This window comes from Trachurus trachurus (assembly GCF_905171665.1).
Source record: "Trachurus trachurus genome assembly, chromosome: 6".
NCBI lineage: Eukaryota > Metazoa > Chordata > Actinopteri > Carangiformes > Carangidae > Trachurus > Trachurus trachurus.
In genome coordinates this window covers 20904267-20922631 of record NC_139897.1, presented here as the reverse complement: position 1 = coordinate 20922631, position 18365 = coordinate 20904267, and the positions used below count along the sequence as shown (strand labels likewise).

Genomic DNA, 18365 nt, shown 5'->3' with positions numbered 1-18365 from the left:
TCACAGTTGCATCATAGCTAGTTACTTCTGGCAAGATGGCCCCCTGTCTGTCACCCCCAACCAAGATGGCTGATGTCTGAGTTGTTTGGTTCTGCTCAGGGACAAACACAACACACCACCTACAAAATGCATGAACACATTAACTCTCTCATGCAGATCTTGAGTGGCGTGTGTTTATCCCCAATAGACTAAGTGTGTTTTGTGTGTGTGTGTGTGTGTGTGTGTCCCATGCCCTCCTACTAAACTGGCTCCCAGGGGCCTCCACCAGAGAACTTAAAAGGATTCTTTAGTCCCTGTTTTTTAATTTAGCCTTCTCCTCAATAATAACCAGAAAGCCATGGTCCTACCACTAACTTCACAAACACGCACACACAACAGTCAAATACACACATGTGCAACCATATAATAGCAAACACCAACACATGGATGAACCCAAGTACACAAGCCCCCCACCCCCCCCCCCCCCACCCTGCATGCAAGTGCACACACACACATCCCGCCAAGCTGTGGGATTACTCTGCAATCTCAACCACTCTTTCTCCAGGGAAAAACATGTTTTATCATTTCATTTCATTTCTTTCTTGTGCGCTCCCTCTTACCCTCCCCTTCCTCCCTCGGCTTTCTCGCTCAGCAACATGTAGCCCTCCCCAGACTCCAGTGCTGAAATCACAGGCCACATCCCGCGCTCTGATAGCAGCCCTGTGCTTTTGGCGGTGTGATTCTCTCCGAGTGTGTGCTGTATGTGTGTCTGCAGTGAAACGGCACGCAGGAGTAAATGACTATGTAGTGTGTGTGTGTGTGTGTGTAGGGTAATTTGTTGGTAATAAGAGTAAGGGAACCAAAAAAACAAGAACGATTCTGAAAAGCATAAACAGGTTTCCTGTTTTGTAAAAAAAAAAAAAAATTTTAAAAGCAATTACCAGTTCATGTACTGTATGCTAAATTACATCATGGCTTACTTTGAATTAGTGTAGGATTAAACTGATTCTTCACAACAGTCAGCCATGGCTAACATGACTTAAGTGGAACAAGTCTAGAGTCTAATATCTGCAAGAAAGGAAGACTCATACTGAGCCTCAAGCATAGTGAAGTATCCCAGCATGATTTCTGTTGTTTGAATTAACTTAATTTACATCATTCTCATAACTTCTAGTTATTAAAGACCATGAGGCCACCGGGAAGCACCAATCAACTTAGGTACTATGTAACATTATTAGACAGCACAGGACAAAGCTCACTGTCACCTGTCATCCCTCTCTGTCTTACTACATATAGAATTTCAGCTGCTCATTTCATTTCTTTATTCTTGCATCTCCGAGCATCTCCCTAACGCTGTCAGTGGGATTGGATGTCAAGTCAGCGGGTGAATAAGAGGTTGCTGAGGCAGGGGTCTTATCATCTACATTACACAGTCTCTGGGAACACTGTCTCTACCAGTTTAAACAAAGCCCTCCATCACCACCCCTCCTTATTTCTTCATCCCCCTATCAAAAGTAAACACACACACACACACACACACTTGCTAAGAGGCAGACTGCTTTGCAGTGGCAAGAAAGTGTGTGTTCGTGTGTGTGTGTGGTGTGCGTGTGTGTTGGCTTGTTAAGCGAGCGTTTGGATTAATCTGTAGGAACCAGATGCCCCCGCCGCGTTCCTTTCAGCCTCTCCATTAATTACACCAGTACTAATAACGGCTTTTGTGGAGTGTGTATGTGTGTGTGTGTCTGTGTGCACAAGTCTGTCCCTGTGGGACATATGGGTATAACTGAATCCAATAGCTATAGGTATTCAGAAACAAGGGAGAGTCTGAGTCACCCAGGAACTTCTAAAATTGGTGATTCTGCATGATGCAACTAAACTCTTTCATCTCATCTGAAAGCAGCGCATCCTTCCCACTGAAAAACACACTTATAAGCTAGACATTAAATCAGCTTAATACCACAGTTTCAAATCTTTTCATTTGTTGTGGCATGACTACACACAGATACATTTCCTTTCCTTTATTTTGGTTCCTTTTCATGTTTTCCCTCTTCTGGTTATTTTTCACTTGACAATTTCTACCCATAAATTACAGCATTATCTTAAATAAATTTGTATCCCAGACAAGTATACAAATAAATTTGTATCCCATACAAGTACTGTATACAAATGCACTATGGCTCCTTCATATATGATGATTGTGGACATTTAGTTGTTCTATTCACAACGATAAAACTCTTACCAGCGGGGCAGTGGTTGGTTCTGTGTTCGGTGAGCTCGGCCAGACAGTCAAAGTCCTGCTGACAGTTGTCACAGGTGAAAATGGACTCGTCATCTAGGTCATCGTCGTGTTCTCGTTCATCACGGTCATCGTGATCCTCTGGTTCTCCATCCTCGGCTCCTGTCCCCTGACCTTCTTTGGCCTCTGTCTCTCTGTCAGATGCTGGGACTTCTGAGGACACAAACAACATAGAACCACAACGGTGATCAGTACACTCCGCTATACAGACTCGTTTTGAATTTCTCTTACATTCAGTCATAAATAGAGGGACATTAATGAGGAAGGACATGTGACACAGTCCAAGCTATATTGTAAGTTTATGAGTTATGATTATGACCTTGTATCATCCCAGTCAGTTGTCATCTTTATTTTTTGAAGTTGTCCTCACATTTTTAGATCTGACAAAGATCTCCTTGGAGTAATAATATTTTCGTAATCTTTCCACCATCCGTATTTCATCAATGACATGTGCAGCCTGACTTAATTGCACTGAGCGTGTGGAACGTCACTTTAGCATGAGACGGAGTGTGTGTGTGAATGTGTGTGTCCTGGTAGCAGACAGGCAGAGTGTGAGAAGGGACCAGTGAAAGGCTGCATCGGCCCAATCCTCACTTCTCCATTGTGTCGCCATTTTCACACCTTATTAACACATTATAAACGCTGAGGATCCAATAGGACTGACACTGAAGACACCAGCTTGACAGAGGGAGGGGAGGGCAGAGGAGAGGAGAGGAGAGGAGAGGAGAGGAGAGGAGAGGAGAGGAAAGGAAAGGAAAGGAAAGGAAAGGAAAGGAAAGGAAAGGAAAGGAAAGGAAAGGAAAGGAAAGGAAAGGAAAGGAAAGGAAAGGAAAGGAAAGGAAAGGAAGAAAGTGTGCTATAATATGAAGAAGTTCAATCAGAGCTTCAGTGAAATGGACAGCCCAAAAACAATATGGCTCCATCTCTGGCTGTTGCTGGACACAAACACTTCAACTACGGCTTCAGGAGAGAAAACGTGATCACGAGTGAACGTGAGCTAAATGAGAGAGAGGTGCAGGAGGCTTCAACCCACTCTGATTTATTATGGGAGAGGTGTGGTGGGAATGGGGGAGATAGGGATGCTGGGAGGTGGGGAATGGGGGACTGAGGTGATGGGGTGTTTGGGGAGCTGCAGGAGAGGAAGACAGTGATGAAGGGAGAGAAGGAGGAATAGATGAAGGGATTGGGGAAGGACAGAGGGAGGGTTTTGGCCATCTGTCCAGTGGTGAGAGCACCGTCTGGCCAGGGAGAGAAAGTGGCCCCTTGGCTGACAAAACACACGCACGCGCACACACTCGCGCTCACATAAACACATCACACATATGCACGCTGCAGGCACACCGGTCATTGTGCACTGAACTCACACACAAACACATACAGATACGGATACACGTGTGTGCAGCCGTGCACACAGATGTGTACACACTAGCGTCACACTGACTGGATATGTAAATAAATGCACACATTCACAAATACACTTAGATTCATGTGTGTGCTGGACTGGAAATATGTGCAGCCGTCTTGTGCGACTTAAAACGACTCTACTAGATATAACCAGGATGTGATTGTTGATACAGAACATATTTTATTAGACGTTAATTGTTAAACTTTGTCCTAATTACTGTATGGATTTCATGAATTGTAACTAAAATCATATTTTGTGAGGTTACAGTGACCTTTGACCTGCAACCACCAAATTCTAATCAGTTCATCCTGGAATCAAAGAGGATGTTTTGTTTTGTTTTTTTGGTAGATGTAATAAAAAATGTCCTCTTGGCCTTTCCAATACAGTAAGTCTCATTCAGAAGAACATGAGGTCACTGCAACCATGACCTTTGACTCCATAAACCTAATCAGTTTATGGACATTTGTATAAAATCTGAACAATTTCCATTGAGCCGTTACTGAGATATCTCGTTCATGGGAATGGGACAGACGCCTGGAAAACATAAAGTCTGTGGCCACAGCTGTCGCCCATGCAAAGGCATAACAAATATAGAATTTCCACATATGACGGAGAAGTAAAGATTGTCCCTGTTGCAACAGATTTTAAAACCAAATGTTACCTGGGAGGTTTTAATAGTCCCAAATGAATCACTACCAAAAGCACAGGAGCACACGTTAGGTTGACTGAGTTTGACAACATATCTGTGCCTCTCTATTTGCCCCTTCCAACACCGTTAAACTAAGGATTTGTTACATCCAAAACTGACCTTTAGGAAATCCCTTTCTGGAGTGAGTAAGCCTGCAAACGGCTGTCTCACAGTGTGGACAGGGAAAAGAAAGCTTAACCTGAAACGATGGCGCTTAGACACAGTGAGGGACTCACCTGTGACTCTCATTGTGATCGTTATTTTATGTCAGCACAAAACACAATACGGCTGCTGCTGTCCTTAACCTGTGTGTATGTTTATGTTGTTGGGATTCACTTCACAAGCATAAAATAGGGAATTTACAGGCAGCGGCCCAGGAGCTCCCGTTCACCTTGGTTTACAAGCAGCATTTATGATCACCCATTTCACACCCATTCAGTTGTCTCAGCAGATATATTTTCCTCAGTGTGCTCCAGGTGTGTGTATAAACATGTTTTTAAAAACCACCTGAAAATAAATATGTGTGGCAGTGCAGTAATTTTTTTTTAAATCTGAACACTGAGCTGGACATAGTCTTATAAATCTGACATTATTTGTCAGTTTTCCCTCATTTTTGTCTTATTTTCTTCCTAAACCCCCCAACATCTCTTTTTCTCTTTCTCTACAATACCCCACCCACACCACACCAGAAAGAAGCAGCAGGCCTACTTAATGAAAGCAGGCAACTCCCATGGGTGCTTAGGGTGCAGAGGGGTATGTGTGTGTGTGTGGTGGGATATTGATTGAATAGTACGACACTAGTCCCTTGCAAATAGTATGTGTGCACCATCAGCACGCAGTCTCTCTCTCTCTCTCTCTCTCTCTCTCTTTCTTTCACACACACACACACAGACACAAACACACAGCCATCAGCGGGATATAGGTATAGTCACTCATAGACACACAGACACCCACATGCACACACACTCGCTCTACAGAGAACCATTATCTCTGTGTTACAGACTGTCCCTACGCCAGGAATAACTGCACATTCTCTCACATAAACACCAAAAGAACACACACAAGCACAAACACCAACTCTCCAATCCTCAACCCAGACACCCTGTGTTATTCTTACATCACCCCGAGACACACAATAAATCAAAATTAAGTCCTGTAGTAAAAATATACAGAAAACGTTAAAAATAGGAATTTTCAACATTAAATGAAAAGCACGGCATATGCGCAATAACTTTGGCGTCAAAGAGTTTGTTTCAGAGGAATGGTTTTCTAATAGTCCTTGAGTCACTGAGCCCTGCTGATTTTTATTCTAGCCATGTAATGAGGGACTGAATCACACCTGAGATGCACAGTCAATGCAATTAAATGAATCAACTAGCTGGTAAAATAGAAAACCAGCAGTATCCAAGGTCCTCTAGACAAGGATTGAAACCCATTGTTTGGTAGAAGAAAAAATTTATTTATGTGAAAAAAAATCACTTACTTTTCCCTTACTTGTCTGCAGTTAGATATATAGTCTTTAAATGCCAATATTAGCAGTCTGACTAGTATAAGAGTGTTTGGTTACAGGTATATATATGCAGGGCCGTTGTATAGGGGAGAAAGGTGATGATAATTCTAGGGGCCCAGCGCCCAGTGGGGCCCACAAAAAAACCCAGTAGTCTAATCTTTGTATGACTGATTTATTCTGCATAAGACCCTGACTAATACTAATAGTAATGCTGCATTAGCATCAAAACAAAGTAGGCTAAATAAAAAATGATAATACATATGTACTCTAAGAAAAAAAACTGGAAAAGTCAGGGGGTAGGGGCCCACTTTAGTATTCTTTAATGGGGCCCAGAATTCCTAGCAACGGCCCTGTATATATGCGCACTAAATGTTTAAGTGCAGAATAAAGATTCACTTCACTTGCATACACAGCTGTTAATTCAGCCTAAGAACTGATATGAATGCCAATATTATATATGTATTTTATCAATGGATACAAAAAATACTTTTCATCAATAACACTATGATTGCTTAACCACATGTAGTTGTTTTTTTCGGGACTGATCTGGGACCCTCATAAATGCAGGGATAATAAATTGGACCTACACACTTCACATTCATATTAAATATCAAGGGCTATTTTAAGAAAGTTTTCATCTGCACACCCATGTGTGTGACACCGTGCAACATCAGGGTTGGAAGTGGAGAAAAGATGTTTTTACACCGCGTGTCTCCTGAGGAAACGTAATAAGCAATATTCTTGGCTGCACCCACCAGCCTCAGTAACCTGATGACAATGGGCTGTTTATTAACAGATAAAAATATAAATATATAAATGGATACCTCAGGAATAATGAGGTCACTTTGCATATCTGCAGGAAAGATATATGCAGGTGGTGTGTGTGTATGTGTGTGTGTGTGCAGCATGAGTGCATGTGTGCGTGTTCATGTGTTTGTGCGCACCCTGGGTAATTAGATAAAGAGAAGTGAATTAGCAGAGTCCACAGTGCAGAATGATGTTACATAGCCTAACCACGCCTAGCCGAGACCCACTAATCACCACTCGTTAGATTCACAGACGAGTGTGTGTACGTGTGTTTGCGTGTGTTCATGGCATGGGTGTGTTTGTTAAGATTGTCTGTGTGCATGTACGTGTGTGTGTGTGTTCTCTCATTACCCATGTTAAAATGAGTTCATTGAGGTAATTAGCGAGCTAAATGATAATAAGCTGAAGCCATAAACATACCACAAAAGGAGACAGATAGACTATAACAGTGGTTTTGTTTCGTCTTGTTTGAAAAAAGTGGGATATAAACTGAACAGAGAAACCTCAGCACACGATCCAAGTTCACTCAATATGGACACACTCCATCCTCCTGTCAGACTGGTAGTTTCACAGCGCTGTCGCGAGCCGCTGCCAAGACAAACTAGTGGACACACAAACTGGAACACCAAAAATCAAACGCACACAGTCAGCATGACCACCGTACATCTCCATATATCCTGTGGGATGAAAACTGGGGAGCTAATGAACTTTGGGAAGTGTTCCTGAACTGCCCCTGGGTGATAGAAGTGCACTAAAAGAGGAGCTGAAGGGGAATAAAACATACCGTAATACTGCAAAGGTAAAGTAGTTATTCAAGTGTTAGATTTGGCAGCCAGGAGCTGGGACTGTGGCCTGTCTGGGACACACTCTGCAGCTCAGAGAGATGTATATCTGCTAGCCAAGCATGCATAAAACACACACACACACACACTCACCTATGTCTGTGTGAGCCTAAAACAGGCTTCAAAAGGTGGTGAAAAAAAGTGTGTGTGTAGCTTCCAGGAGAATGTTTAGAAACCAAACAGTCTCGACACAAGGCTTTCATTCTGCTCCACATCGCACTCCACACTGGTCCAGGATACACAGGCACCTGGCTGGGCACCACCACCTTCAGCAGGCCTAAGAACCAGCCACAAGGTTAAAAGCAAAGCTGCATCATATGACTTACATAGAGCACCCAACGGGCAGAGTTTACACAGTCAAAACCCTGGCTAATTCACACAAGATCAGCTATGCTGCACAATGCAGAAAGGTACATTACAGCTATTCTCAGTCATTTCAAAAGATTTCTACTAATTTCCGTGTCCAGGTCCAACTGTGTGGTCATTAAGCACGCTCAAACGCTGATTGAAAATCTCTGTGAATGTCATTTGTTCCTGCTGTTTCCGTTATCACTGTAAACACAGGTTATTGTTCTTCAGTCATGATGAATCACCGTCTGTACTGTACAGTTTACAAAGCTTTAAATAGACCTCTAACAGGAATCTTGTGATGAGTTCCACCACAACCTTCAGCAAAATACACAACAAGTGGAGCAGTCGCTTTAGTGTCAGTGTGGTACACATCAGCAAGACATGACAGCGCTGTCAACTGTTGACATCTTGTTGTGTTTTTTTTTTGGTTTTTGTTATTAGTATTCCTCATACATGGGCTCCAGACGCACTACAAGCAGTGTTATAGTTCTGTAGTGCTTCACCTACAGTATAAAAGCTGCTCCAATGGGTGTTTTTCACAGCAGATATTGAGGAAAAAAGCACAGGTGTTAAAGTAATGATGGCCCTGTCCTATTCATCTGCCCCACTGACCCATGACAGACTGACTGACAGGGAGCCAACACCGAACCAGGACCCTGAAACAGAAGCAGCTGAATGAAAATCAGCTATTATCTTAATTATTTACACTTGTGCATTATTTCTGCAATGACAAGTTAAAGGTCCAGTGTTTAAAATGGGTGGAAAACCGTGATATCTAGCGTTTAGATTCTAGACTGCAGCTTTCACTCGCCCCTCCCGTCGGCTAAGTGACGGTGGCCTCCGAGGACAAAAAAAACTTGTCCGGAAATATATATTATAACTCAAAAACCTCTTACTACACTGTACCGACTAACTACTAACTCACTCTCTCTGCCGTTTCCTCCTACTTCTTCTTTCCTTCTGCCGCCTTCTTCTTTGGTTTATTTATGCATGCGGAACGTGCAAAACTTGTTAAACGCGCTGGCTGGATTTTCCATTCGGGCTGCCATACAAATATGGCGGCACAAGAAGGCGACAGTCTCTAAAGCAAGACCCTTCCAAAAGAATAATTGTAAGGCTACGAAAACCAAACGAGTTTTATTTTATAGCGATTATACACTTGTACAAATATATTCATGGGTAGTATATTCAGATTTTGCCAATAAACCTTACCAAATATTACACACTGGACCTTTAAGACCTCTTGCAGGATAATATATTTCAATCAATGTCATTTTTAACAATTGTTTTCTTGGTACATATCCTGAAAACAATAAAAAATCTCCTATAACCATTATTATAAGCAAAACTTTCTATAATCTCGATTGTAAACTAACACAACAGCTCTGCAATACCTTCATAAAAGGTATGTAACGCCACTTGATTGTAGTCACTGCATTATTCTAACTTTAACCTGCTCCTGAGTATAATATACAAAATGCACTCTATTTACCCAGCCAGGCTTAAAATGCCTTTTACAATGGGAAGATACAGTTAGCTACACAGCACACAAAGGCCCAACTATCTGAGCTCAAAATGTTGAGAATCAAGCAGCAACAAAGAATAGTGGACACATTTGGCACCAAGTGCACACTCAACTGCACACTGACACACACACACACAGGCTGAACAGGTGCAGCTGGACACAACAACACAGCCCTTGCTCTCTCTCAGGAGATTGACTCCCCCAGCCCTCTCTCACCCTCTGCCTCACACTGTTTGCAAGTGTGAGTGTGTTTGTGTGTGTGTCTGTGTGTCTGTGTGCGGGTGTGTGTTGGGTGGCTATATAAAGAAGCCATCTCTCCTCACCTCACCCCCTCCCTCTTACCTTCCACCTCATGTTCTTTTTCCCCCACTATAGCCTGTTTGTATGTGTTTTCACAATACAAGCCACACCCCCTAGGGAGAAGATCTGTGCCACAGGGTACCAGTCATGCACACACACACACACACACACACACACACACACACACACACACACACACACACACACACACACACACACACACACACACACACACACACACACACACACACACACACACACACACACACACACACACACACACACACACACACAGACCCCTGGGATGTGGGATGTGCTGCGGCAGGGGAGAGCAGCACCCAACACCAATGTCTGGAAACAGGATGATGAAAGAGCCATTCACGTCATGGAAGGAAGCAGACATGACACACACACACACACACACACACACACACACACACACACTAAGACAGACTGTTTATAAACAAACAAACACATAAAATTCAGTCGGACATGCACTACACACACGCTGCTGACAGATCGGCAGAAAAGAGTTTTCACAATTAAGTTGACAGCTGCGCACTTATTTGAATTTGTGGTACACGCACCAACAAAAATTGCACACATGAAAAAAAAAAACAAAGGGCTTAAATGCTGCAATACAGACAAAAACACAGATGCTGTCACAAGCAGGCAATGCACACACACACACACACACACATACACACACACATAGACAGGAACTGTTTTCCTGTGGTAGCCTTGGGGAAATTAAAACTACATTATGGACCTCCAGAGGGTAGCGGTGAGAGAGGGAGAGAGAGGAATTGGAAAAGAGAGAGAGAGGAAGCAGAGAGAAAGAGAGAGAAGGGCCAGTGTCCTGTTTATCTCAGCGCTGGTCATCATGAAGATATTACAGTCAACCCACTAATTTCTCCTTATTCTCCCTCCTCCTATAAAATGCTCTTTTTTTACATTTTCTCCCTCGCGTTTATCTCCCTTCCTGACAATGATCACATCCCTGTATCAGATGGAGGGATGGACAGATCACGGATGAGATTATGTATCTATCAATCTATCATAAAGTCAAGATATGAGTAATACACTTCCTTTTTTTATGATTCTTATTATCAGGGGTATCTTGAGTCAAGTTTATTTCTCTCTTTTGAGGAAGATACTTTCCATCAGATTTTATTGCAGTAAGTTATCCCCTTACAAACCAAGTAAATGTAAATCCACTGAGAAATACACATTAGAAAACATAGGGTCAAAGGTCAAACTCACTTTGCTCATCTGTCCCCCATAAGGACCTAAGATCATGTAACCAGATGCTCAGCGTTGTACGTTGTGGATGAATTTTGAAAACAGCCTAAATGAAAACTGAACAGACATGAATGAAAGCTGAATCATCTGTACTGATGCTTTCTGTCATCCGATAGGTGGAGGCAACTTCCTGGCTGGCAACTCACATCTGTGTCCCCATACGCCAATAAACACAAGCACACACACGCACACAGACAGACACACACATTCACTCAGTTCTGAAAGTCTGAGTAACAATAATGCAGGAGGTCTCAGTTTCTCAGTTTCAGCTTGGGGACCTGACAAACCTTTTCCATGATGACTCACTGGCTCTTTCTACAGTATGTGACTATGTGCACATTTGAGTGTATTTTGTCCAAGAGAAACAGTAAGTGTGTGTGTATGTGTATGTGTAAGTGTAAGTGTGTGTGTAGTCTACCGTAGATAGTCAGACAAGGAATGAGAAAAACAAGGCTCTAGAGAAAGAGAGGAGGTTTTCATCACAGACACAGACACACATATCAGCACATGCCTCTGAAGCGCACTCCCGCCTGGTTGGACATGTGTCTCACCCCGTCCTGGTTTGTTCTTCTGCATGAGACTCAACATACAGTACAACCAAGTTTGAACAGACAACTTTGACAACTTTGTTGCTACCTGTCCTTCACCAACTCCCCTTCTCATCTTCCTTTTCTATTCCTGCCAACTTCTCTATTTTTCTTCTCCCGGCCTGCAGGGAGAGCAAAGGAACGAGGGAGAAAACAAGGGAGGAAGATGACAAGTTGTTTTTCTGTCCCGCCGAGGAGCGGTGTTGGGAAGAGAGGAAAGAGACCAAGGGCGCACTGGCACCTTCGGCCTTCAATGGCTCTTCTCTGGGCGAGGAAGGAGGCGAAGGAAGGGAGGGAGGGAGGAAACGGAGGAAAGGGGAGAATAGGTTGGCTCGGTGCTATTCCCTTCGAGTCACCCTCGCGCCGCCCCCCCTCCTTCCCTCCCGCGGGTCTTTCCAAACTCAACACACATTTTCCAGAGAAAATGAAAGAGAGACAGAGAGGGAGAGAGAGAGAAAAGAGTCGAGAAAAAGCAGAGGAGGGGTGGAAGTTTGTGAATTTAATAGCAGAATGGGAAGGTATACGTTTCCATTCTCTCTTTCTCACCCCGTCCTTGTCAACACCATCTCCCAGGGAGTAAAGAAACCAAGGCCTTTTCTCTTTTTAATCATCTTGAATAAGTGATGGACAACAGTGTCTGTCTTTTTCTCTCTCTCTCTCTTTCACACAAACACACCCATACACACACAATTATTATGAGCAGAGATAAACAGAAGAAGAAAGAGTGGCAGACAAGGAGAAAGAAAGACAAAAAGAAAGAAAGAAAGAAAGAAAGAAAGAAAGAAAGAAAGAAAGAAAGAAAGAAAGAAAGAAAGAAAGAAAGAAAGAAAGAAAGAAAGAAAGAAAGAGACGAGCTCAGCGGGACAGAGAAAGTGATGCAGAGGATGCTGGGACAGGGAATTGACGGTAAAATCCAAATTTGAAGAGTGGCTGAGTAAGGGAATATGGGACAGTATGTTTTTATGAGAGGAAGAGTGTGAGATAGGTGTGTGTGTGTGTGGTGGGGAGTGTGTGTGTGTGTGTGTGTGTGTGTGTGTGTGTGTGTGTGTGTGTGTGTGTGTGTGTGTGTGTGTGTGTGTGTGTGTGTGTGTGTGTGTGTGTGTGTGTGTGTGTGTGTGTGTGTGTGTGTGTGCGCGTGGGAGTGTGTGTCTGTGTCATGGGACTCCAGTTTCCTGCAGGAACTGACACACACAGCAGTTCTAGTGAGCCACCCAGGACCTCAGTCAGCACCCCCCGTAACACACACGCACGCACACACAACCACACACACACACACACACAGATGTAGACCCGTGCAGCAGCCCCTGGAGGAGAGTTAGCACAGGTCTGAAGGAGGGAGGGCGGTAAGGATGGGAGGGTTCAGCACGTCATCCACACCCCAGGGGTCATACTTTCCTATCCTTCTATCCCTGTAGAGCTGAGCGAGAGACAGGGCAGGAGAGGTAGAGAGAGAGAGAGAGAGAGAGAGAGAGATAACTGCATATTTACCACATTCAGCAGTATCTTATTTCCCTGTTGGGATCTAGTCAGAGGAAGTGTTTAAGTGTTCTCTGATAGGCTGCAAACCAGAGCAGAAAAACCAGCTCCAGCTGACATACGACCTAAAGTAGTCAAAGCGTGTTTCTGGCATCATTTGGGGAAATGTTTAGTCTTCACTAACCCTTACAGCAGTGGTGATGCAAACATTAAAATTTGAACTGCTGCCTCATGTTTGCATGACTCCAGCAGCCGGACTAGTCTCAGGTTACATCCCTGTTTATCCATTTGTGTGAAATGTGGTCATAGATTGAGTGCTTACATTGAGTAATGGCTGAAAAGAGATTTCTAGTCTCTCCGTGAACCTTCGGCCACTAAAATTTAATCAGTTTGTCCTTGAGTCCAAGTGAAGGTTTGTACTAAATTGTACTAAATTCCTATGAGATGTTACAGAGATATTGCCCTCACAAGGCCCAAAAACAGTGTTTTGTGAGGTCACTGAGCCCTTGACCTTTAACCCCTAGAATCTATTCAGTTCATCCACGTGTTCAAGTGAAGATTTGGGCCAAATTTGAAGGGATTCCCATCAGGGGTTCTTGAGATATTGCGCTTACAAGGCCAAAACTGTGTTGTATGAGGTCACCACAGCTGTGACCTTTGACCCCCCCCCCCCCCCCCAAAATCTAATCAGTTCATCCTCGAGTCCAAGTTTGTGTCTGCACCTTTAGGGAATGACAGAAATGTCCATGAGAATGGGATGGATGGACAACCTTAAAAACAATATGCCTCTGGCTCTGGTTGTTGCAGGCGTGGAGCCATAAAAAAGGTGGAAGAGGTAAAAGAAGAGAGAAGGAGAGAAAGAAAAAGACAGAGAAGGTGAGAGACATACAGGGAGGAAGGAAAAAGAAATTCAAGGAGATTCATGAAGGCAGCCAGAGGCATGAATCCAGAGAAGGACAGAAAAAGGCAACGCAGCAGAGGATGCTGGGACAAGGAGCTGACAGTAAAATCCACATTGGAAGAGAGGCTGAGTAAGGGAATAATACTACACCTATTAACGATACTGTATTTCCACTCATGTCATTTATACTAGAATCATTGGGCTGTAATGATAAGTGATGAATCATTCAGGCATTTTTAAGCAGAAATGGAACAAAATCCCTCCCTCTCACTTCTCAAATAAGAATATGTTTCTCCTTTGGTGCTAAAATGTAAATAAATGTACTTGATTTTAACACTTAAGGTTGGAGAAACAACTCTGGTAACTGTAATCTAATCATCTAATGGAGAGAGCTGAGGCTGAGGCTTCAAAATTACTTTTTAAGTACGACAGACTTTGCATCCGCTGAACTCCATTAATTATTCTTTCATGATCTTTCAAGACAATAAAGGAAAAAAATCATTTAATAAATTTTGTGTTGTCTTTAATTCATACAGTATCACGTGCAGTTGAAACTTGAAACCTTCTGGGCTTCACTGAAAAAACGGATCCAAATCAACGGAGTACATTAAAATTAATTGAGCAGAAATAAGGACAGCTTATATTTCACATTAGATTATAATTATTTTTAATGAAAACATATGCTTTAATTATGGCCTGCTTTTCCAAGTCACTGTAGCTGTACAAAAATGTTTTTAATCCGCCTTAAAACATCCATATCGCTGCCATCCTTCTGTCTAGACCCAAGATCTATATTATTTCTCATATCATACGGACCTCAGAGAGCAGTTGGTTCAGTTCTTTTTCAATAAAGGCAAAAGGCAGAGTCAGGATAATTTCAAAATTTCCATCTCAGGGTGGAAACAAGAGAGAGAGAGAGAAAAGAAAAGAGAAGAGAAGATGGAGGAGGGGAGGGAGAGACTAAGAGCGAGAGAAATGGAGAAGTTGGTTAGGAGAAACCACAAGGAAAAACAAAATCCAAGAAAAGAATAAGAAGAAAAGCCCTTCCATCTCTCTGACTTCCTCCCAAGATATCACCAGACCACAGAGACCAGTGAAAAAGCATACAAATCTCTCTCTTGTCCCTCCTTCCACCCATCTTTCTCTCTCCATATCCCTTTTGTCATCTCTCTTTCCATTCAGTCCGACTCCTGAGACCAGCGAGAGCTCTCTTTCCACATCCCCCTCTTTTCAAATCTCCTCTTCTCTCTCTTATGATTTTCCCTTCTCCTAATACTTTCACCAATCCCTCCATCCTAATTCCTTCTACACTCACTTCATTTCTCCATCTACCCCTCTTTCTTCTCCTTGATATCCCCCAGAGCTGGTCATTATAAACCATGTGGAATTGATATTACAAATTGTGTGCGTCTGTGTATTTGTGTGTGCATATGTCCGTGCGTGTGTGTGTGTGTGCGTGTGTGTGTGTGTGTGTGTCTGTGTATTTGTGTGTGCATATGTGTGTGTCTGTGTCCGTGCGTGTGTGTGTGTGTGTGAGGGAGACGCATAGACTCTGACAGCTGCTTGGAACTCTATTAGTGAGTGTGTGTGTGTGTGTGTGTGTGTGTGTGTGTGTGTGTGTGTGTGTGTGTGTGTGTGTGTGTGTGTGTGTGTGTGTGTGTGTGTGTGTGTGTGTGTGTGTGTGTGTGTGTGTGTGTGTGTGTGTGTGTGCACTAACCTGTCTGGACAGTTGATTCATCCCAGGTGCCTCCACACTCTGAAGACTCCCCTTCTTCTACCGCTGAGGAGAGATGAAGAGGGACACGGGGAGAGAAACAAATTTTTTTAAAAGGAGGTTTTAAATTTATTGCATGTCAACAAGTAAAAGAGCTCAATTTTCTCCACGGAGAGCCAGGACTCTCAGACATTATAGATCTACACCGTTTCAGGGGTTTCAGGGAGTCCAACACAACCAAAAATGGGCTCCGCCTGAATCAGAGGTGAAACAATCAATCAATCAATGAAAATTAATTCATTGATCATTAACTATTTTTGACAATCTATTAATTTTTGTGTAGTAAAGACATAAAAAGAAACATAAAATCATTGTTTCCAGTGTTTCCGTTGTGCAGATTTTTTTTGTCTCTTTTAATAAACCAAATAATGTTCAGGAGGTTTTAAACAAGAATCTTCTCACATTTCATACAGCAAATTGTCAATTAATCATGAAAATAATCAGTTTCAGTGCTCAACTCATTTTACCCAGGCAGATTGGAATATACTGCACATGTGATGCCTTAGTTTTTTCTGAACAACATTAAAATAATGAGATTAAATGCTGACAATCATGTCATGTGACCCGAGACAATAATGTTTTAGATAAACCTTTTAAACATTACTGTCAGACTTGAGGAGTCTTAGACATAGACACATAGATTCATGGTTTTAATTACAAATCTAACATAGTCTCAGATGGTTATCCAAATTAATTTTGCATTCACCATCTACAAAAACTCCAGATTTAAAGATTTATCCCTTTCAACAAACCTTCACCACCAGAACAGTATTTCAAAGGGAGCATAGTGACGTCTGTAAGTATAAACTGTACCTCTTGTGTAAATTAAATTTCGTTCACACTCCTAAAATAGCCAGGGGAAGCAACAAACGTGCGGGTATTGACAATGACAATGTCCTGAGACCACTCGGACACACACACGGAGTTGATCAGAGCTGGAATGTGACACTGACTTCCTGGGTACAACAGGAAGGAGGGAAGTGCAGCTGGCACACAAACAGGAAATGGCTGGAGTCACCACACAATGGGGTTTCCTGTTCACCCCCTCCCCACCGCGCGACTCCTCAACTTTTCACTTACTCACCTCTGTCTCCGATCATTCAAAATCACAGTTCTCATCCTGCTCTCTCCGGTGACCTCCACCCCTCAAACTCTTTATACCGCTCCTCATATTCCTCACTCCATATCCTCACCGGCTCCCTCCTGACCAACCCCGTCCTCCACTTCTCAGCTGTGCCAAGAACTCAAATGAAAACAAGAAGTTATAAATCAGCGAAGTGTTCCTTTTAAAAGAAAAACAAAACCCGCCTCGGTGTGTCTTGTTTCAGTTCAACGTGCAGCCAAAACAAAGAAAAATACAGAGAGTAAAATTATACGAATGGTCACATTTCACTGGTGAACACGCAAAATCGCTGCTGCGCCGGCTCAACTGAACCCCACACAGTTACTGTAGGTCACTCTTCACTATCAGTTTACTTGCAATGCATGCAAGTGTTCAATAACAACCAACAATGCAGTGGAGTGACTTCATCAGTTATCAGCTGTCGGGATTTTCCATCCAACACAGCCAATCTGACAACAAGAACTGAATTCATTCAGTGGATTAGAAAAGGAAAAGAAATGACACGTGCCGGCTTATTCATGCATGTTCAGTGTAACTTAAGGTAGCTCCTTCTGCTGCAGTGAATAAGTGCATCCCAAACATGCTCATGTCATCCAATAAAAACAGTTCCACTTCCCATATCCACTCCAAAAGTTAAAATCATCGTCCATCTAAAACCCAATTAACTCGGATGTTCCTGCTGCATTATGTATTTAATAATGAGTTATAAATTATGATGCTTTCATAGTCACATCTAGACAGATTTCTTTCTGTAATATTTTCATACTGCAGAGAAATCTTGCTAATACAGAGATAATTACCGCAACGCTAGATGTCTACCTGCTCTCCTGAGGTGTGTGATGTGTCGGTCTGTAGAAAACTCTAACCTTTGTGGAGGAAGGCAGATGAGGAAGCTCCTTCTTTAATACAGGAACAAATTGAGCATTATAACATAATTAACATTACAAGACAAGAAAGGCTATTGTACTGAACTTAAACTGGGCCCAGAGTTGGGATGAGTATGAAAAGCACAATCATTCAAACATTTGTTCCACAGAAGATCTTGCTTTATTGCAAAGTCATCTTTCCCTCCCTCTCTCTCTCTCTTTCTTGCTCTCTCGTGTTCATAACATCTTCTTTGTGACGTACTACATTATTATGCTGGAAGTGGCCATTAAAGCATAGCAACAAGGAAGCATTTCCCACACCATTAGGCACAAGGAAGGGCTGCGTCTATGGATTCACGCTGTTGACACCATACCCTGCCCCCACCGTCCGCAAGCCTCAGCAGAAACCCTGATTCATCAGACCAGGCTACGTCTTCGCCGGCTGTCCTGTTTTTCGGTGAAGCCACGCCAGCCTAAGATTGACCTCTCTCAGCAACAAGATACTTCCACCTGCAGATCTGCCACTCACTGGCTGTTTTTTATTTTTTGTTTTGTTTTGTTTTTCACTCCATTCTCAGTAAAAACTCTGGAGACTCTTTTGTGTGAAAATCCCAGGAGATCGGCAGTTTCACA

General features: G+C 42.8%; 1 protein-coding gene across 1 annotated transcript in view; it reads right to left on the bottom strand.

Annotated features, from left to right (window-relative positions):
• The window catches only part of znf423 (zinc finger protein 423), a 143368-nt gene that overhangs the window by 103598 nt on the left and 21405 nt on the right, over positions 1-18365 (bottom strand). The window contains exons 2-3 of the mRNA XM_083972863.1: positions 15687-15749; positions 2219-2428 (exon numbers count right to left, since the gene is read on the bottom strand). Of these exons, the coding sequence (XP_083828989.1) occupies positions 2219-2428; positions 15687-15749 (273 nt within the window). The remainder of the gene's footprint in view (positions 1-2218; positions 2429-15686; positions 15750-18365) is intronic.